The following is a 22,035-nucleotide window of genomic DNA, read 5'->3' on the forward strand; positions in this document are numbered from 1 at the left end:
CCAAAGCACCCCCGGGTGCAAGTAGATAAATAGGGACCGCTTTATAGCGGGAAGGTAAACGGTGTTTCCGTGTGCGGCTCTGGCTTGCCAGAGCAGCGATGTCACACTGGCCACGTGACCCGGAAGTGTCTGCGGACAGCGCTGGCCCCCGGCCTCTTGAGTGAGATGGGCGCACAACCCTAGAGTCTGTCAAGACTGGCCTGTACGGGCAGGGGTACCTTTACCTTTACCTTTAGTTTGAGACCAGAAATGACAACCCCAGTTCGTAGAGAAAACTCTGTGGGTGTTTAGTGACTCTTAAATGTTCCCGAGAGATAGCTTTTGGCTATGCTCGGTGCTTTCCCCCCTAAAAACATGTTTAGGGGTACTCTCATTTTCCTACTCTTGTTGAAATACTGCCCCTCAACGAGGCCAAACTTAGATTCACAAAATGTTTAGGGGTATGCATCCCACTGCGTCCCCCCAGAAAAAAAAAGCACTGGCTATGCTTATTAAGAAATGACCATGCACTCCATAGGACTGTACACCCACTGATATAAGTCATTTTGTTTTGCAAATCAATGCACACATGTATTTTCATTTATTGTTGCAGGGGTGGGTTTTTTTTTGGGGGGGGGCGGTCCAGTCTGCATGATAGAGTCCTGTATTTTTCCACATGGGAGCAAATGATCAAGGCTGCTTGTCAAAAGAAAAGAAAAGAAAACCCACATCGCTTTGCACCATCATTAATTATAATTACAATCATTTTATTTATATGCCGCTTATATGCATGATTGCCTTCTTGCATTTCTAGTTCCTATCGGTTCCAGTTAGGTGAAGCCTGCATGTCTTCCTTCGCTGTCATTCTGCTTAGATCTCCTCTCAGCTCCCCTCCCCACTCTCTCCAGAAGCCTCTTGCCATCTCTCGGAGCCAAGGGTTTGGGGTCCAGTGCAGTCGTCAACCTTTCACCCATCCAGGTGTTCTATTCTTTTCTAAACTGCCTAGACCAGTGGTTGCCAACTGGTGGTCCACGTAACCCACCCGGGGGGGGGGTCTGTGGCCCCATTCACATAACAAAAACTACCACCAAGATGTCAACGTTTTCAAAAGTAGGAGGTCCATGGCTTGGCTTTCGAAAAACAGGGGGTCTGCGGCGCTTAGCTAATTGGGAAGCTCATCAGTTTTGTTGATTAATTCAATGAAATGGTTTCAACTGGATTTCGAATAAACGTGCAATTAATTGTCACTGTCCTGAATTTCATTGTGCTTTTGTCTTCCTTGGTGGGTCTTGCAAGCCACTGTTCTGAATGACGCCTTTTACAGGGCAGGGGGCACTGGGGGTGAGTTCATGGAACCAAGGGAATGGCGGCCTGAAAAAGTTTGGGAACTGCTGGTCCAAGAATTTTATTGGCGGGTGGCCATATAATAACTAACAGCAACAATGAGGTCATATGAGTACTTCCTTTTCAGGCAAATGCTACTTTGAAGTCAGTCAGCTCTTGTTGCATCCAAGAGGTGGTACAAGTTCCAGGTGATGGTCCTTTCTTTGTGTGGGTGACTAGACTCTCTCCACCTGAGGCAGGTGTGGATGGTGACCTTTGAAGTGTTTTCTTTTCTTTTCTAATATAATTTTTATTTATTTTCCATTTAATATTATACATTCACATCATCTTTATCCACTATGCCACCTTGGCTCTAAGAGCCTATCTACTTCCTTCCCACCCACCTCATGGCTTTCAAAATTAACCTTTATATCATTGCAATTTATAGGTTTTCCAATTCTAATTACACTCATTACAGAATATCTCTAAAATTTAAATGAATAGAGAAAGATAGAAATTTCTCATTACAAGTCTTCAGACAACCCTGCTAGTGATCTTAATTGCTTACAATGATCTTTCAAATATCGTATAAATTTAGTCCAATCTTTTTGGAATACTTGGTCGTGCTGCTTTCAGATTTTCCCCATCAGCTTCGCCAGTTCTGCAAAGTCCACCATCTTCCTCTGCCACTCTTTTTTCGTTGGTACTTCTTGTTGTTTCCATTTACAGGCTAAAATAATTCTTGCCACAGTTGTTGCATACATGAATAATCTTTTATTGGTGTCTCTTCACCCACTAGACCCAATAGAAAGCTTCTGGTTTTTGAACAAAAGTATTTTTAAACATTTTCTTTAACTCATTATATACCATTTCCAAGAAAGCCTTTACTTCTTTGCAAGTCCACCGCGTCTGGTAAAAGATACCTTCCCTTTCTTTACATTTCCAACACTCATTAGTTCTTGTCTTGTACATTTTAGCAAGTTGGGCTTGTGTTAAATACCATCTATACATCATTTTCATAATGTTTTCTTTAAGTGCACTGCATGCCTTCCTTCCACAACCTTTCCCAAGATTCTAACTGAATATTATATCCAAAATCTTTAGCCCATTGTGTCATCACCCCTTTGACCTCCTCATCCTTAGCGTGCCATTCCAATAGTAATTTCTACATTTCTACCTGTGTTGGGTTCTGGGCATCCCTTAATCCCTGTTGTCAGGTGTGGCCTGCGGGTGTTGGTGTTAGAATTCCTGCTCCGTGATTGCAGTCATGGGATTGTTGTCTATCACATGATGGTGTATGTTTTGACTCCACAGAGTGGGAAGTGATGAAGACAGGATGTTTGTGTTCCTGTGTTCCGTGAAGTGGGACTATTGTCCTTTGTTCTTTTTCTCTTTACTGTCTGATGCTAGAGAGAGAGGGAGCCATGTTGCAGTGCTCCGTGTGTGTTTATGTGTAAATAAAGTAGATTAGCCAAAATGCTGAGTTGCTGAGGTCTGTCACGTGAGATGCGCAAACTCTGCGGAACCCCCAGTGTGCCGGTGTCGGTTGGCATTGGTCGCTGTGATGTTCAGGCAGAAGAAAGCTTTTGAAGCTCCTGAACGAACGACCAGGAGGGAAAGAACATGCCAGTCGGGCATGTGTCTCTGCCAGGGTCCTACTCGAGTGTAGGATGAGCTCCTGACTGTTGGCGGGTGCCCCTTTGACTTGACGGATTCACCAGGGTGAACATTGGCCAATGGGGTGCCTGGCCAATGAAGCAGGGAGAGAGGAGTCTTAGGAAAACCTGTTGTGTAAACACAGTGTTCGGCTGTTAACTTGTGCAAGTGATGAAGGTAGAAATCATCCCCATCTGTTAACAAACTCCTGCCCAGACTTAATTTGATTTGGTTACATTGGTTAGTTGTGCAGATCCCAGACCCTCCAAGTGGTCCTATTTTCCAGGGACGTCCCTGATTAACAGAAGCTGTCCCAGTTTCTGATTTGATCCCAAAATGTCCTGCTTTTCCTTAGGAGGCCCCTATTTTCATTGGAGAAATGTTTGAGGGTATGGTGTTGTGCGACCTCCAAGCTGTCTGAAGGCACTCCTGTAATAGGGAAGGGTTTTTTTTAATGCTTACTGTTTTATTATGTTTTTAGATATGTTGGAAGCTGCCCAGAGTGCTGTTGGGTATAAATATTAAAATTATAATTATGGAATGGGCACATGAAGAGTTGTTACAGTTCCACAGAATCTTTTCCACAGAGTCTCATATGTAATATTACAGGATAGTGGATCTTATAGCATAGTAATTATAGCATGGTTATAGCATAAGATCCACTATCTTGTAATATTACATATGAGCCTGTTCTGCTGATGAAGCCTAGGATGGGGAAACAAGGCTAATATTCCAGAAATCCTTGTCTTAGACTCTGTGAAAGGATTCTGTGGAACTGTAACAACTCTTCATGTGGATTATTGGACTCTATGAACAGACAGGTGGAATAGACACTTACACATGTATGGACCTTATGCATGAACTGGCTAGAGAATGAACTGATCCACTGGGTCTTCTGCTTTTTTCATTGAACTTTATGAAACTTCCGTTGAAATCTACAATTTGATACAATGAATAGTATACCTTATTTATTCAAAAGTACAGCAGGTTACATCTTTTGTGTTTATTAAGTGGATATGGAGACAACGTTGGCACCTGGGCTTGTTCCTGGGCCTGTCCCCTTTGTTATGTGGGCTGTTGTTTCTGGGAAGCAGCTGTTTCGGAATGGAGGGGCTGCCTGCAGGCAAGCAGGGATAGGACCACCGCACAAGGTGTGTGTGAGAGACCCACCATTGCCCAGGATGAACTGCAGAGCAATGGCCGTGGCCCTGGAGTGGCTGCAGTTGACAGGCATCATGGACAGCTGCTTAACATAGCAAACATGGGCATCCAATAAAGAAGAAGAGTTTGGATATGATATCCCACTTTATCATTACCCTAAGGAGTCTCAAAGCGGCTCACATTCTCCTTCCCCTTCCTCCCCCACAACAAACACTCTGTGAGGTGAGTGGAGCTGAGAGACTTCAGAGAAGTGTGACTGGCCCAAGGTCACCCAGCAGCTGCGTGTGGAGGACCGGGGAAGCGAACCCGGTTCCCCAGATTATGAGTCCACCACTCTTCACCACCACACCACGCTGGCTAAAGTGAGATGCTAGGAGATTCAGGACAAAATAAAGATCATCTTCATGCTGAACTATGGAACTTGGCTGCCACAGGAGGCAGAGATGGGCACCAGCCTAGTTGCTTTAAAGGAGGATTAGTTAAATTCATGGAGCAGAGGGCTGTCAATCACTATGAGTTGGAGGCAACAAAGCTTCTGAATGCCAGTTGCTGGAAACCCCAGGCAAGGAGAGGGCTCTTGTGGTCAATTCCTGCTTGTGGGTTTCTTGCAGGTATCTGGCTGGCCACTGTGAGAAAAGGATGCTGGACTAGATGGGCCATTGACCTGATCCATAGGGATATAGGAAGTTACTTTATACTGGCCCAGACCAGTGGGTCCCTCTAGCTCATTATTGTCTACACCGACTGGCAGTGACTCTCTACGATTTCATACAGGAGTCTCTCCCAAGCCTAACCTGAAGGTGCCGGGCACTGAACCTGGGACCTTCTGCAGGGGCAGATGTTCTACCACTGAGCTACAAACCTTCCCCATAAGCAGAGTTGTGTTGGATCAGGCCAATAGCTCATCTGGTCCAGCATCCTTTTCTGTGGAAAATAAGCGCAGCCTTACTGCCTGTGGCACACTCACGTGTGCTCTGACCTGTTGTGCAACTTGAGGATTGACGCCACATGGCTGCCTACAGTCCAAAGCGAAAAAGCAGATTAAGAAGACCAATCTGGTACCCAGGAATTATCTACTGGAAGAGAAAGCGGTGGTGCTCCCAGGAAAGGCCACTCCAGTTTATCAAAAGCCTCCTTCAAGCATAGCTTGGGTCTGCTGGCACTGCCTTTGATGGAGCATCACAGGAGCCCAGCTGGAGGCCCAGACACCTTCCTGTGAATCGTTGGGGGCTTTCTGTGCAGAGGTGCCGACATGAGCGGGACTTGCCCACAGGATATGGCCACCCCCCTTTCATGGGAAGATGTTCAAAGCGCAGACCCTGGCTGGCGCTGAGCTCCCCACCCAGTCCCGAGACCCCACAGAGTGTCTGCACAAACAGGAAGTTTTGAAGCGTGGAAAAGGCACCAGCAAACTAAGACATCTGAGGGAGCTAAGCTTCTCACTTCAGCAGCTTTGTGTGTCCACCCACACAGCCACCCAAAGGGATGTGGGCAAGAGGAACTGAAGCCTTTGCCCACTAGGCCCACTGAAACTCTTGATCCTGGGTATCTTAATGCTCTGTGCCAGAAAGATATAAGCCAACCAGAAGGAGAGAGAAAGAGAAGGCTAGCGGCAGCTCCAGAGCTTTGGCTGAGACCAGCACAACAGCTTCCCAGTTGGAGTCCTGAAGTGCTGGAGGACATCCTGGGTCAAGGCAACTCCTCTGCCAAAAATCCCTCCAGCATTGTCAACGAAGTTCCAGGAGGCCAACAGGAGACCAAGAGGGGCTAAGGGCTCTCTGGACAGCTAGGGAGGACCCAGCTAGGGTGGACTCCTCTGTTCCCCCTAAGGCCAAGGGAGCCAGAAAGGGCCCCGCAACACACACCTACTTCCTCGGTGGCTTTCAGGCATCTGCTGAGGATGGTTTTTAATGTAATGTCTTCCTTCCCCGACTCTTATAAGCACCCCTAAGAAAACCCAGCCTGAGTAAAGGAGCACTGAGGCAAGGCCATTGTAATATCCACCATGCTGACTTTAGTGTATCAGGTGACCCTACAAGAGGCAAAGGTAAATCTGTTGCTAGGATGCACGAGAGTTCGTAAGCTTCTCAACCGCTGCACCAATATCTCCATCTGTGTCAATTAAAGCTTGCAGGTTCAGTTCCTGGTTCTGGAAGCCCATCATCTGGAGCTGCTGCAGCTGCATCTGATAGAGGACCACTGGAGCTTGCTGATCCATTTCTTCGTCTTCCTCCTCCTCCTCCTCTCTTCCTCCTCTTCTTCTTCTTTTTCGTCGTCCCCGTCTTCTTTCTTCTGCTTTGGACTCACTGCTTTCTAACTCCAGGCTTTCGTCAGCCGAGATGAGGCTCCCTGCTTCCGAGGACGGGCTCTCTCCCTCGTCAGAGTCTTCCATGCTCTCGGGCTCAACGTCCGGGTCCGTCAAGGCTTGGAGGAAATCGGGCACTTCTCTTGTCAGGGTCAGCAGGCTCATCTGCAGCTGGAGGAGAGCCTGGACCGCTCTGGGGTTGGTCAGCAGTGCAGCGGCCTCTGACCTCTCCAGTTTTGCAGGGAGCTGCTGCACCCACCCTTGAGGCAGAGAAGCATCGTTACTCTCGGGGGAGTTGCAATGGCTGAGGAATAACTGGGTAGGCCCATCGGGTTTCGAGAGGGCATTGGACATGTTCTGCATGAACTCCAGGTTCTCTGTGAGTTGGTGAACCATGTTCTGGATGCTTTCGGACTTGCTCAGCTCAGGCCGGACTCCCGGGCCTAAAGCAAGCAGAATGTAGCCCTGACCAGCATCATTATTGGTACCATTGAGGTCACTGTTGCAGAAATTGTCGCCACCACTGTTGTTGGGCTGAGGAGCCCAGGGATTTGGCAGGGGCTCTCTGTTTTCTGTCCTGGCCAGAGGGCTGATCCCCCCAGAAGGGGGCTTGTTCTCTGACGGGGCAAACGTGTTGCCCTGGAACTGGGCTTGGACTGCGTTCAGCATGGGGGCCTCTATGTCGTTGTAGAGCTGCTGCAAGGCACTGTACCCACCTGGGATGCTTTCGAGGTTGCTCAGGGCTCGGTCGTGGTTCCTGATGATCTCGTCCATCACCGCCGGGCTGGTGGCCACGTCGATCATCTCCCGCAGGAACTCGGAGTTGTTGAGGATGTGGTTGATCTCAGGGTTCTGCTCAGCCAGCTGCTGCATCTGCGGGACGGACATGATCATCTGCCTGACCTGCTCGGTGTCGCCAAAGAGGTTCTGCACGAAAGGGTGCTGCATCACCTCGCTGATGAGCTCCTGCCGGGTCATGTCCTGTTCGTGGGCCTCGCCCACAATGTCAGACACGTCCATGGAGCTCAGGCCCAGAACGTTCATGCCGGTGACGCCAATGAGGAAGCCCAAGAGAAGCGGGTTGTTGTTCAAGGTGGAAGCATCCAGGTTCAGAGTGACCATCTGAAGCAAGAGGTTCTCCATGATCTGCGCGACCAGCTTGTGGCATGAAGCCATCAGCTCTTCCGGCTGGTTGCTCCACTCGGACAGGTCAAGGCTGTGCTCCGAGGAGGCCTCGCTGGAGAGCAACATGCTTGTGGGTGGCACAGGCAGGAAGGAAGTGGGGCCAGTGTTTCCCGGGGAGGGCACAGGGTTCCCCGACAGCCTCCTTTGCGACTTGACGAAGAGGTGCACTTTGGACCCACTGACAATCTTGTGCTGCGCCAGAGTGTCCTGGTCCTTGAGGATCTCGCCGGCAAAGATCAGCGACAGCTGCTCCAGGGGCATCTTGAAGCGCTCAGAGATGAGCTTTTTGAAGTCCTGCACCAGGGTGCTCTCAGCCACCTCAAAGTGCTCCTTGCGCTTGAGGGTCTTGACGGTCACCTTGATGACGCGGGTGCCGGCGGCAGCCCCGTGGGGCTTCTTGCTCTCGGACATGGCTGCTGAGGAGCAGAGGTTCAGGGAGAAGGAGGAAAGCGGGGCGTCTTCCTTTCCTTCCGGTGTGGCGGCGATGCTGCTGCTGCTGCTGCCGCTGCCCCCGCCACTTGTTGCCGTAGAGGACGCGAGAGGTGGGAAGGGGCCAGTGGTCTGCTGCTGCCCCCCTTTGTCTCAACACTAGCCAAGGCCAGAGCGCACATAACAGCGAGATGTTGCCTTCCTTTTCCGCTTGCTCACAACCTGGCAGGCACCTTCATTTTCCTCTTCTCCCCTCTGCTGCTGCCAGAAGACATGGCCTCTCTGTGAAGCTGCCTGGACTGTGAGGTCACCGCTGACCTCACAGAGAACCGGGAGGGGAGGCCCTGGTGGGCAAGGCCTCCATGGGTGCCCCCCTCCCCAATAAAGGGGAGTGCAGTGGTGCACTTAACTGGAGTGACTTGGGGCGGGGGAGCGTGCTTTCGTTGCTAAATGCTTTCTTTTTTAAAAAAATTATTGGGAATTTTATTTACAATACAACATAAACCCCCCACCCCCCAATACAGAAATCCACCCTCATTAAACGTGAACATAAGATACAATAAGCATAGCATACAACAATACAAACAACCAAATAAAAGATTTCCTTTATCCTGTATTTACTTCTTATAAGCTGTTTCCTTTATGAATAGTTATTAAGATTTTTCTAATTATAACTTAAATATCCACAAAGTCTCCTGCAAGAGATAGGAGTCCAGGTATGTATTTTAGGGCACTGTTTTGTGAAGTATTCTCTGCATTTCCCCCATGCTTTTCGAAACTCTTGTCTAGTGTGGTCTCTCATTGCCTCTGTTAATCTAGCCAGTTCAATAGACTCTAATAGACTTCTTCACGCAGAACAGATTGAAACTGTGGAACTCATTGCCACAAGAGGCAGTGACGGCCACCAAGCTGGGTGGCTTTAAAAGAGGATTGGATGAATTCGTGGAGGAGTTGAGGGCTATCAGTGGTGACCAGCCAAGGTGGCTGTGCTCTGTCCTCCACATTTGAAGGCAGAAATGGTTCTGGATCCCAGTTGTTGGAAGCCACAGGAGGGGAGATGGTTGCTGCTCTTGTGCTGGAGTTCTACTTGCAGGTTTTCCACGGGGCTCTGGGGGGGGGCACTGTGAGAATGGGATGCTTTGAGGACACTGTGAGAAGAGCAGCCCTCCTCTTCTGTTCTTGGGAATTTGCTTATTGGGCCAGGCAACCTCTGCTAGGCTAGTTGGATTGCTTGCTTTTACTTACATTCCGCTTGGCCTTTGGCTTGGAATCAATTTGATTCCCTCCTCCTCTTTCTTTTTTCCTTTCTCCTGTGTTGGAACTCCTCTGTGTTGGAACTCCTGTTTGGGGACTTCCCTGGCTTTCTTCTGGCCCATGTAGGACCAGTCTGGATAGTTAGCCTTGGTGAAGACTTGACGTTTTTATCCCCCCAAATGTTTTTGATTGAGTTTCCACTGAAATGAGGCTGTATTTTAATGTTTTAATGTATTTTAATCTTGTTTTTTAAGATGTATTTCATTCAATTGTTTTTATATTTGGTGTTAGCCGCCCTGAGCCTGGTCTTGGCTGGGGAGGGCGGGGTATAAATAATTTATTATTATTATTATTATTACACGCCGCTTTCCCACGATGTGTTGTGCCCAAAGGGGCTGACAGAAAGCACCCCTAACTTCAAAATAGAGAACACTGGGAATAGAAGAAGAAGAAGAAGAAGAAGAAGAAGAAGAAGAAGAAGAAGAAGAAGAAGAGTTTGGATTTGATATCCCGCTTTATCACTACCCGAAGGAGTCTCAAAGCGGCTAACATTCTCCTTTTCCTTCCTCCCCCACAACAAACCCTCTGTGAGGTGAGTGGGGCTGAGAGACTTCAGAGAAGTGTGACTGGCCCAAGGTCACCCAGCAGCTGCAGGTGGAGGAGCGGGGAATCAAACCCGGTTCCCCAGATTACGAGACTACCGCTCTTAACCACTACACCACACTGGCACCATACAAAGGTACGAAATGCAGAACACGCCAGTAAGTTCAAAATAACAAAAGTCAACTATTTAGCAAACACAGAATAAATTCAATTCAATTAAAACAAAACAAAACCCCAGCCCATTAGGCTTAAGGACACAAATACAAAGTGGAAAATGTAAATTAACCAACAATAATGTTCCTGGTGCTGGCCTTGCTGCTCTGCAAGGAGCCTGGCTTAAATGCAGTTCAGAGGGGAGGGCATGCCGCTGGCTCCCATGTCTCTACTCCAGAGGAGGCTGGCAGCAGCAAAAGGTCAATCTCGGGGAGGACAACGATGGTCCGTGTCTGCCTCAGCCTCCTCAAAGTACCAACTGCTGGTGCAGGCCTAATTGCACTTACCTCCTCCACGTTCTGTTGAAGGGGGGGCACTGGATATCTGCCCCCAAAGTTCCACCCTATTGGCACCAAGTGGCTGAGGATTTAATACATTTACACACAAGTTTTCAATAACAACCCTTCCCAAAGAGGTTAGCAACCTACACACCAGCAACACTCTCTGCAGATCCTGCATTTCAGAGATACCACAATGTCACGTTCAGGGATCCCCTTCTTTCTTTGAATTCCAGGAAGAAGAGCCAGCGTGGTGTGGTGGTTAAGAGTGGTGGACTCGTAATCTGGTGAACCGGGTTCGCTTCCCCGCTCCTCCACATGCAGCTGCTGGGTGACCTTGGGCTAGTCACACTTCTTGGGCTTCCCATCGGGGGCATTGGGTTGGCCAGTGTGAAAACAGGACACCAAGCTAGATGAACCCTCTTTGGCCTGATCCAGCAAGCGTTGGCCTCTTGCATGATCAACAGCAGTGGGATTTACACCTAGGAAAGGTCAAGACTCCCAATAGTTTGGAAGTCAGTTCTAATGGAAGTGTCAGGGTTGGGTAGCACCAGGAGCCAACTGTCCGCAAGAAGTCCTGGAGAAGATAGGCATTTATTTATTTATTTATTTATACATACATACATACATACATACCCCACCCATCTGGCTGGGTTTCCCCAGCCACTCTGGGCGGCTTTCAACAGAACTTTAAAAACAGAATAAAACTTCCAACATTAAAAACTTCCCTAAACAGGGCTACCTTCAGATGTCTTCTAAAAGCCAGAGAGTTGTTTATTTCCTTGACATCCGATGCGAGGGCATTCCATAGACAGATAGATAGATTTGGATTACATCATCCAAATATCTTTTTAAAGAAAGGTAAAAGTAAAGCAGGCGGATGGATGTAACTCGATGACTGTGAGCAGCTGTGTGAGATGGCAGATTGTGGGGACCTCACAAACAGCCACCTCTCCAACCTTTTTCCAATGCCAGGGTCTCTTTGGCAGTGTGACTGAGCAAATGATGGACACTTTTAGACATCACTCTTCTCCACAGCAGGGACGTGGGTGGCGCTGTGGTCTAAACCACAGAGCCTAGGGCTTGCGGATCAGAAGATCGGCGGTTTGAATCCCCGCGACGGGGTGAGCTCCCGTTGCTCGGTCCCTGCTCCTGCCAACCTAGCAGTTCGAAAGCATGTCAAGTGCAAGTAGATAAATCGGTACCACTCTGGCGGGAAGGTAAACAGCATTTCCGTGCACTGCTCTGGTTCACCAGAAGCGGCTTCGTCATGCTGGCCACATGACCCGGAAGCTGTACGCCGGCTCCCTCGGCCAATAAAGTGACATGAGCGCCGCAACCCCAGAGTCAGCCACGACTGGACCTAACAGTCAGGGGTCCCTTTACCTTCTCCACAGCAGCCTTGCAGAGCAGGCCTGGAACACAGGGAATCCCACAAGCAATGATGTGAGGATGAGTGGGTGGTTTGGCTCCAGTGTGGACCTGGTTGTAGCATGAGGTGGTCTAGGCAGCAGCCGACTTCATCTGAAGCACAGAGCAGCTGGTTCTTGCTAGATGCCCAGAAAGAAGATGGGAACCATGTTGAAATAAACCAGCCAGGCTGCTTCCACAGACGGCACACTTATTGTGGCATGGCCACCCCTTTGCTTGTTTGCTTTTTTGTGGCATCTGCACAGCATCAGGAGGAAAACATCCTCCTCCCAGGTTTTCCCTTTTTGGCTCCCATCCCCTCTAGAGCTCACAAGATCCACCTTTTAAAGGTGCAATGTTTCAGAGAGTGGATGGCCCATGGCATTGCTTTTTAGCCTGTTAAGAACTATATAGTCATTTCCCAAATTGGTCTCTGTGTTCCCCTCTTCATGGCCTGCCTCTCCTCTGTAGGAATTGGCTCTGTCACCCCAACTCTTCCCTTTCCAAATATCATTGTGACCATATCGCTCCTTCCTCCTTTGCTCCCTCACTCCTAAATTGTCGGCAAGTGGGGGCAATGGCGAGGGAGGGTGTGCTTAACCCTTTCTCCTCTCAGGAGAACCAGGGTGGTGCAGTGGTTAGAGTGCTGGTCTAGGACCTGGGAGAGCAGGGTTCAAATCCCCCCACTCTGCCATGAACTTCACCGGGAGGTGAGAGCCCCTGCCTCTCAGCCTAACTTACCTCACAGGCTTGTTGTGGGGATTAAATGAAGAAGAAGAAGAAGAAGAAGAAGAAGAAGAAGAAGAAGAAGAAGAAGAGGAAGAGGAGTTTGGATTTGACATCCCGCTTTATCCCTACCCGAAGGAGTCTCAAAGTGGCTAACATTCTCCTTTCCCTTCCTCCCCCACAACAAACCCTCTGTGAGGTGAGTGGGGCTGAGATACCTCAAAGAAGTGTGACTGGCCCAAAGTCACCCAGCAGCTGCAGGTGGAGGAGCGGGGAAGCGAACCTGGTTCCCCAGATTACGAGTCCACTACTCTTAACTGGGAGAACCATGTGCACCACCTTGAATTCTGCAGAGAAAAAAGATGGGATGCAAATGCAGCAAATTAATTGATTAATGGTTCCAAATAAAATAAAAAAATAGGAGAGCAGTGAGACTGTTGGCTTTTGTTTATTACATTGCGTGGACATTAAAGTCAACCCATTTCAGAAGCCCCAGCCTACCAGAGGAGACCTTTTCATCGCCCTCACAGTCAGAACAGCCTCCGGCGGCCCCCCAACTGTTCAGCAAGAAGGGGACCCCTTCCCTCTAAGCCTCCTCCTCTTGTCCGTGGGCAAAGGGTCTGTCTGGGCTTTGTGGTGGCGCAACAAGTTTATTCTTGGGAGGGAGAAGATTTGAAGCTTGCCCAGGAGTTGGGTGGTCTTACTCAGAAGTGGCCGACCCTGGGCAGGGGTAGCCATTGACCCAGGGGCTCACCCCCGTGGAGTAGCCTCTCAAGCGCAGCATGAACCAGGGAACCAGCACAGGCGCCTCGGCCATCAGCGCCTGGAGCCCTTGTTCCATCTGCACCCAGGCCTGGATGGCTTTGGGGTTGGACATGGCGGCCACCATCTCTGGGCTCTGCATCTGCTGGGAGAAGTGGAGGACCTGCTGCTGCGCCTGCTCCTGTTGGGCCACTGGAGGCCTTTCTGCGGCCCGCAGGACGCTCTGCATGAGGGAGAAGATCATGCGCTTGGTGTAAGCGTTGCAGAGGTTGACAATCAGCTTCGGGATCTCGCTGGCATCTGGTGGTGGGAGGCTGCCCAGGCCAAACGCCCCAGCCCCGGACATGGGCGGCAGGTTGGGCATGGAGGAGCTTTGCCCTGGAGGGGGAGCCAGGCTGCTGAAGGCTGTGCTCTCCTCGCTGCAGGTGCTGTGGGTGCTGTGGGAGCTGTGGCAAAGGGGCAGAGAGCCCACACGATCCAGGCTCTCCAGCTGGGACCCATGGCTCCTCCCCAGGGTGGAGGCGAAGAGCTCCTGGATGGCGTTCAGCCCTGGTTCTGGTAGCTCACTGTTCAGCTGCCTCAGGGGGTTGTCCCCTCCAGGGATGCTGCCGTGGAGGCTGATCAAGGCTTGGTCCGGAGCCTTCAGGTCCTGGAACATCTCTGGGTTCTTTGCCAGGTCCACAATCTCCCTCATCTTGTCCAGGATCACCCTCATGATGTCCATATTGTCGAGTATGTGTCTGATGGCCGGGACCTGCTGGGCCAGCTGCTGGATCTCTGGGTTGGCCAGGATCACCTGCCGGACCTTCTCGACAATCATCTCCGAGGTGGGCACCAGCTGCCACTCAGAGCTGGAGGGGGCTGCCTCAGGGGACCCCCAGAAGCCCCGCAGGCTCGAGCTGAAAGCTGGGGAGGGAAGGCTGCCCCCAGATGGTGTCAGGGCAGGTGGCCTGGTCTCGGGAACATAGGGAGACTGAGGAGGGTCTTCCAGGTCCCTTTTGAGAGTCCTGATCACCAGGTGTACAGTCATCCCGTCCGTGATCCCGCACTGGCGGAGCGTGTCCTTGTCCTTCAGGATCCTCCCAAAGTAGACCAGCACCAGCTGGCTGGTGTCGCAGGAGAAGTGCTTGGCAAGCTCCTCCTTGAACTGCTGGATGGTGCTGAGCTCTGGGAGCAGGAACTGGGCGCTGCTCTTGGGGGACTTTGCCGTGATGCAGATGAAGTTGGGGTTGGAGGCGAGGATGGGGCAGGCCTCTGGGGGCCCTTCCGGGTCTTTGTCCATGGTTTCCATGATGCACGGAGGAGGAAGAGGAGGAGGAGGAAGAGGGGCTTGCATGGGAGAAGCGGGGCAGAGGCGTCTCGCTAGGCAGAGAAGGTGCCAGGGGAAGGACGGCGCTGCTTAAGTCACCTGGAGGACTGCGCTATGACAGCCACTGCGGTTGTGGTCCTTTAGGAGAGCAGCTGGCTGCCCCATACACTGGCGCTGGGGTGTGGCAAGCCTGAAGGCTCACGTGACAGCCCCCTCCCTGGACCTTCTTCTCTCCCCTCCCTCCCTCCCTCCCTCCTCCTGAGCGAAGGAGCTGCTCTCCACACCGCAGGCACATCAAGGAGTGGGGGGGGGGGTCACTGTGACATCGCCAGTGATGTCAGCAATGATGTCGCCGCCACCCTCAAAGCTCTTGGTAGCTGGCAGAAGGAGCCTCCTGGAGGAATTGCAGCCCTCAGGTCCCCTCTGGAAGGGACAGGGCTGCTGCTCCGAGGCAAGGCCACCTGAGGCCAGGTCCTAGAGTTACCACTTCATAGAATTGAAGAGTTGGAAGGGATCCCCAAAGGTCCTCTATTCTGACCCCCTGCAATGCAGGAATCACAGCTAAGGAATCTCTGACAGATGGCCATCCAACCTCTGCTTATAGACCTCCATTGAAGGAGAGTCTGCCGCCTTCTGGATGAGTCTGCTCCATAGCTGTCAACTTTCCCCTTATTTAAAGGAAAATTCCCTTATTCCGAATAGGATTCCTTCCAAGAAAAGGGAAAAGTTGACAGCTATGGTCTGTTCCACCATCAAGCGGTTCAAGTTACAAAATACTTAGGCTCTCCTGGGGTGTGTGCTGGAATCTTTTTGGGGCCTGGTGGGGAGCTTTTATCCTCCTAGGCTTTTCAGAAACTCATTTTTTCATGCATTTCAGCTTAAAAGACAGCAGCCCTCTTTTACTCTCCCCTTTGGATTTTAAAGCTTTTCATACTGATTTCTTTTTTAAAAAAAAAGAATACTTTATTTAGAATTCAACAATAATAAAGGGAAAAACCACAGTAGTTGTTACATCAATTCATTACAATTAACCTGATTTTAACAATATACAAATAGTAATAGAAAAATTACACATCACTTTTAACTTACTGAAGTTTTCATATTACACTTTTTTCTCTTTATCTCCTTCTTAACAAATCAAAAAGAGAAAGGCTAAAAAAGGAGGCACAAAAAAAGAAAAGAGAAAAGGAAGAAGAAAAGGGGGGAAGGGGGAAGGGGAACAAAAGAAGGAAACAAAACAAATATATTTGACTTCCGAGTAGACTCATTGTATTATTATTTCTACTATTTTTTCACACACAGTTCCAATATGATAGAATACTTTATAGTGATTTTATGCTGCTCTATGATAGCATTATATCGGTCACGCTTGGCGTGGATTGTTTTAGGGTTAGAATTTGAATATTGCATTTCTATTGATTCCCCCCCCCCTTCCCGACAATGGGTGGTGATAACATTCCAAAGAAGGAGGGATAGTGAGCTAGATAAACAGAATACATTTCTCTCCTTTTCCAAACCGTTTCCTGTGCCTGACAAGCCGCAGAAAAGATTCCTGCACTGCAGGGGGTTGGAATAGACAACGTTTGTGGTCCCTTCCAACTCTACAATTCTATGGTTCCATGAGTTCCCTCATCCTAAACAATCCTTACCTTTCCACCTCTGGACAAGACCTTCCTCACTGCACTGCACCAAATATCATATTACTGGCACAAAATAAATGTTACATCTCTCTCTCTCTCTCTCTCTCTCTCTCTCACACACACACACACACACACACACCACTTCTTCTTCTTCTTCTTCCTCTTCTTTGGTGGCCCCTCGTAGCCAAGTTAAAACATGGTTTTAACAATGAGTCTGTAAGTGTCTGTGGAGGCCAATTCTGGACCCACACATCCTTCCACAGGGGGGACATTGGTTTCCGGGCAGGAGTTGATCCCGGTGAGGGTTTGGCAAGCGTGCCTTCCTCTAAGCACATTTCTCCCTTGCGTCCTGAGTTCGAGCATCTTCAAAGTCCATGGCACCTTTGGTCAAGGCTGTCACAGGCCCGTGTTTTCCAGTTGTCAGTGTTTATATTACATTTTTTCCAGATTTGCCTTGAGGCAGTCTTTAAACCTTTTTTGTTGACCACCAGCATTACGCTTTCTGCTTTTAAGTTCGGAATAGAGTAGCTGCTTTGGAAGACGATCATCAGGCATTTGCACTCGCTGGATCATCACCTTGTTGTGGTGAGTGGGCTTGCATTATCCTATGACCCTTGTGAGCGAAGCCATCGGGAATCTCGTACTCCCAGCAGGGTCACCCAAGGTGGTAAGGTCAAAGAGAAGGAGCTAGACAAAGAATGATCCAAGAAGTCCTCAAAGGCAGAACAGGTGGATGATAACAAGTGGTATGTTACAATGGCTGTGAAGGCGGATGAAGGCTGCAGCAGATAGGAATCTACTGGTTTGTCGTGACTACTTCATACCATCGGAAAAGAGCCCTACTGTGAAGACTGTGCGTTGGTCAGCGTGCACTGATCTACACACATAAAACAAATTCACCCACAGGCGTCTTCCAAAACACACACACACACACACACCTAGGAGCTCATCTGTACAATTCTTGATGCATTCTGCAGAAGGCACATGCAGAAGACGACGGTAGGGGCAATCTTTTCTGGAAGATATTTGTATTTTGAGGAGTTTAGTGATCTGACATGGTCGTCTCTTCCTGCCTCTCTTTACCTCCCCTCTCTGTCTCTTGTTCTGCTCTTTGATGGCTGAGAATAGCCTTTTAATGCCCTGGTTTGTGGAAGGAAGTACCGTATTTTTCCCCTCTATAACATGCAGATTTTTTCTCCTAAAAAGGAAGGGGAAATGTCTGTGCGTGTTATAGAGCGAATGTGTGGTCCCTGGAGCCGAAAAATCAGGCAAAAATCAAATTGCGCTTCACGGAGAAGGGAAACCTGAAAAGAGGAAGCGGCTGCTTTCCTGCATTCTGCCTCAGGGTCTTACTGCCCACCCTCCTCTGTTTCGTTGCTGTGTTTGCTCAAACGGAACAAAGAGCAGGGAAAGCCCCTCCCCTCCAGGCAAGCAGAGTGTGTTCCTTCTAATTCCTCTCTGTGCTCCGGTGCTGCTGGGGGAGAGGGAGAGGGGGGGAGGGAGAGAGAGAGGGGGAGGGAGAGAGGGGGGGAGGGAGAGAGAGAGAGAGAGAGAGAGATGGCTGGCTTGGGTGGGGGGAAACTTTTGCCTTTCTTGCCTCCCTCCCGTTAAATCCCTCTCCTGCATTCTTAGCCAGCTGCTTCTCTGCACACCCCTCTCATGTCCCTTCTTTGTTTTTCCTTTGCTCCCCACTTAAAATGTGGTTAAAAAGCATAGATCCACATGGATCCTCAGGATCTTTGCATTGGGTCACCCCAAATTCACCACCAGATCACATAGCATGTCCATGGCTACAGCCTGCCCCCCCCCCAAAATCACACACCCACTATTGCCTGGGGCTGCAATGGTGCAAAAACGTGGTTAAAAAGCATGGATCCATATGGATCCTCAGGATCTTTGCATTGGGTCACCCCAAATTCACCATCAGATCACATAGCATGTCCATGGCTACAGCCTGCACCAAAAAAATCACGCACCCACTGTTGCCTGGGGCTGCAATGGTGCAAAAACGTGGTTAAAAAGCATGGATCCATATGGATTCTCAGGATCTTTGCATTGGGTCACCCCAAATTCACCATCAGATCACATAGCATGTCCATGGCTACAGCCTGCACCAAAATAATCACGCACCCACTGTTGCCTGGGGCTGCAATGGTGCAAAAACGTGGTTACAAAGCATGGATCCACAGGAATTCTCAGGATTTTTGCATTGGGTCACCCCAAATTCACCACCAGATCACATGTCTGTGGCCACAGCATGAAGCACAAAAATGATACATCCACTGTTTCATTCAGAATGTTTTTTCCCTTGTTTTCCTCCTCTAAAAATGATGTGCGTGTTATGGTCAGGTGCGTGTTATAGAGCGAAAAATACGGTAATAGCGTTGGGCACCTTCCTTCTTTGAAGTGAGACATTGGAGAGGTGGCTAGCTAAGGAATCATCTGCGCTAGCTAGTCGGGCAAGGCACGTAGGCTAACAAGTTAGCTATCTGTAAATCAAATGGTTTGGGGGCATAGCTCTCAGAAGCTCATGCAACCTGAGTCCACCTGGGGTCCCTTCACCACTTCTTGGCGGCTTCCCAGTGGCAGATTGAAGTGCTTCCTTGGTAATGTATATAATGCTTATTGTTTAGAATAAAATCTTTAATCTTCTCACTTGTGCTTGTATTGCTTCTGAATCTCATCAAAAGAACCATCTGCATTTGGCAAGACAACAGCCTAGCTCAGGGTGCTGAACTCAGCACTGCTATGGTTACTCTTGGTGTATTAAAAAATGTAGATGAATACATCAGATGGAAACCTCTCTCCCTTCATTCTAGGGATCACCCTCCATCCCTGCCCCTTTCCTTGTCAGTGAATGGGGAGCTGCTTTTAGGTAACTGGTCTGTTGAAACATTGGTGGAACAAACTGGTGACTCTCCTCAGGATCTCCTTGGTCTTCACCCCATAAACAATGGGGTTCAGCATGGGAGGGATGAGGACATATAAGTTGGCCAGTAGGATGTGAACATAGCCTGGGATGTGGTGGCCAAAGCGATGAGCAAAGAAGGAGAAGAATGCAGGTGTGTAGAACATGAGGATGACACAGAGGTGGGAGCCGCAGGTGCTGAGTGCCTTCAGGCGAGCGTCTTTGGAGGAGAGCCGAAACACAGCCCTCAAGATCAGACCGTACGATGCTGCTATCAGCAAGGTGTCCACACCGATGGCCAAGATGGCCACCATGAAGCCATACCAGATGTTGACCGTGATGTCGGAGCAAGCCAGCCGGGCGATGCCCATGTGCTCGCAGTACGTGTGGGGAAGGATGTTGCGTTGGCAGAACGTCAAGCGCTTGACGAGGAAGATGACCGGGAAAATCACGCAGAAGCTTCTGACCATGGCAGCCAGCCCAATTCTCCGGATGACTGAACTGGTCAGCAAGGTGGTGTAGCGCAGCGGGTCGCAGATGGCGATGTAGCGGTCAAAGGCCATGGCCATGAGGATGGCCGACTCGGCGATGAAGACGCTGTGGATGAAGAACATTTGGGCTAGGCAACCTTCGAAGGAGATCTCCCCGGCCTTGAACCAGAAGATGGCCAGCATTTTGGGAGCGGTGGAGGTGGACAGAAGCAAGTCGGTGACAGCCAGCATGGAGAGGAAGAAGTACATGGGCTGGTGGAGGCTGCGCTCTGTGAAGATGATGAACAGCAGAGTGCTATTCCCCACCAGAGCCACAATGTACATCAGGCAGAAGGGGATGGAGATCCAGATGTGAAAGGCCTCCATCCCTGGGATGCCAGTCAAGATGTAGGTGGTGGGGGGCAAGGAGCTGTGGTTGGCTGGCAGCATCTGGGGCCTCGGAAGGGCTTCCTGGTAGCTGTGGTGGATGTAAGCAGGGATCCGTTCCCTCCCCAGCAGGCACTATGGATGGAAGACAGTTCACAGGGAAGAAAATCTACTGGGATCTGGAACAAATCCTGAGGAAGATGAGGCAAGCATGTCTTCTGCTGCTCCAAAGGGGAGGACCCAAACTGATGGATTCAAACCACAAGAAAGGAGATTCTGATAAGCATTAGAAATAATTTTCTGAGGCCAAAAGCTGTTCGACAGCAGAACAGATGCCCTCGATGGACTCTCTTTCATAGGAGATTTTAAAAACAAAGTTGGGTATTCTTTTGTATTGTGCTTTCTGCATTTACGAAGACAGCAGAGTCAACACAGAGTTAAGCCAGAATGTGGAAACCCTGCAGCCGTGTAGAGGGTCTGTCTGGTGGGCATAGCTGTCAACTTTCCCCTTTTCTTGTGAGGAATCCTATTCGGAATAAGGGAATTTCCCTTTAAAAAATGGGAAAAGTTGACATCTATGCTGGTGGGTCTCCTCTCCTGCCCGCCCTGAACAAGGAAGCTTTGTGTGTGCTAACAAATAATAAATAAATAATACACACGTCTAGAGAACTCATTCAGCTGTCAAACCTCTCCTTCCTTCCTTCCTTCCCTCCCTCTGGCATTTGTGTTCGGTTAATCTGACTTTAGCAGGAATGGCACAGCAGACACGCAAAGGTGTATGAAAACACTTCTGTGTTTCTTTGAAGAGGGTCCACCTGGCAGCAATGTGGTTTTTTAAAAAAAACCCATTTGTAATTTTTCAATAGGTTGCAAGTTTAGTGCATATACCTCTTTAATTCCTCCATAATTTCCATCTGACATTGGACTTCCCTTCTGTGGTTCTCCGTATTTTCCAATATTGCTGCATATTATAACTTATTCTGCACTCTGTCCTCACCATACTATTCCAAAAGCCGTCGTTTACTGCTGCTCATTATTCAAATCCTACTTGTGTCTTTATATGCTTACAATAGCTTTTTAAGCATTCTGCAAATGGTTTCCAGTCCTCCTTAAAACCTGCCTTTTCTTGATCTCTAATTTCACTGGGCAGCAATGTCAAGGGCCCTGCCTGAGAACGTCCTTCCTAGTCCAAGCTGCCCCTCCCAACCCCTGGGCTGACCCCCTTCAGCACCCCCGTCCAACAGATTTGAACCACACCTACCTGCCCCAGATATTTTGCCCACTCCTCCTTGGAAGGCAGCAGCAGGAACTGGCTCTGTGCAAAGTTCTCACCTGCCTTTAGCTCCAGCAAGCAGAGAAGCTCAGAGATGGGATTTGGGTCCCCCAGGCAGCAGCAGAGACAGGCATTTGAAGGAGGCTGGGTCCAAGGAGCTGCGGGACTTGGGCCGCCTCGTGTCTCCTTGGGAGTCCTGAGGGGGGTTTGGAGGCAGGTGCTGGTGCTGGTGGAGGAGAAGGGACCTCCTGGGACCCACTTTTCTCAGGCTCAGGGGGAATTTTCAAAAGGCAAGGAGAGCATAACCCTTAGTTTGCTCTGGGAGGCTAAACGATCTTTTCTTCTGTTGCACAGTAAAGTACTTGCCTTGTAGTCAGGTCCCAGTCCCACCTGCGCCTTGGGTTCAAGAGAGTCTGGGATTCCCCTAGACATTCTCAGTGGGCATGTTTCCCTACACTCAAACTCTGTGGCCCAAGAACCCCACCCCTGACTCAGTGGGCTTCACAGATAGCCGTGGATTTGAACCAGGGTATTTCCCCGTTTGCAGAGAATCAGAGACTCAACTTGTAGAGTTGGGAGGGACCCCTAGAGTCATGAAGTCCAACCCCCTGCAATGCAGAATCCCAATTAGTTCATCCATGACAGACGGCCATCCAACCTCTGCTTGAAAACCCCCAAGGAAGGAGAGCCCACCACCTCCCAAGGGAGACTGTCCCACTGTTGAACAGCTCTTACTGTCAGAAACTTCTTCCTGATGTATCTTC

The 22,035-nt window shown here is 49.6% G+C and overlaps 4 protein-coding genes across 4 annotated transcripts in view; all 4 read right to left on the reverse strand.

Annotated features, from left to right (window-relative positions):
* LOC114589664 (uncharacterized) overlaps positions 1–22,035 on the reverse strand; it is a 999,511-nt gene that overhangs the window by 521,169 nt on the left and 456,307 nt on the right. The window lies entirely within an intron of this gene.
* Positions 6,179–8,277, reverse strand: LOC114595156 (ubiquilin-1-like). The gene has a single exon (XM_028725489.2). The coding sequence runs from the start codon at positions 8,018–8,020 to the stop codon at positions 6,179–6,181; it is 1,842 nt and encodes a 613-aa protein (XP_028581322.2). The 5' UTR covers positions 8,021–8,277.
* Positions 13,147–14,811, reverse strand: LOC114595165 (ubiquilin-1-like). The gene has a single exon (XM_028725498.2). It carries the CDS (start codon positions 14,618–14,620, stop codon positions 13,223–13,225), a length of 1,398 nt encoding a protein of 465 aa, XP_028581331.2. The 5' UTR covers positions 14,621–14,811; the 3' UTR covers positions 13,147–13,222.
* LOC114595376 (olfactory receptor 52B2-like) lies at positions 14,689–20,061 on the reverse strand. Its single transcript, XM_028725664.2, has 2 exons — positions 19,139–20,061; positions 14,689–14,692 (listed from the first exon to the last, which is right to left on the reverse strand). Exons 1-2 carry the CDS (start codon positions 20,059–20,061, stop codon positions 14,689–14,691), a joined length of 927 nt encoding a protein of 308 aa, XP_028581497.2.

Source organism: Podarcis muralis, chromosome 4, assembly GCF_964188315.1.
Source record: "Podarcis muralis chromosome 4, rPodMur119.hap1.1, whole genome shotgun sequence".
NCBI lineage: Eukaryota > Metazoa > Chordata > Lepidosauria > Squamata > Lacertidae > Podarcis > Podarcis muralis.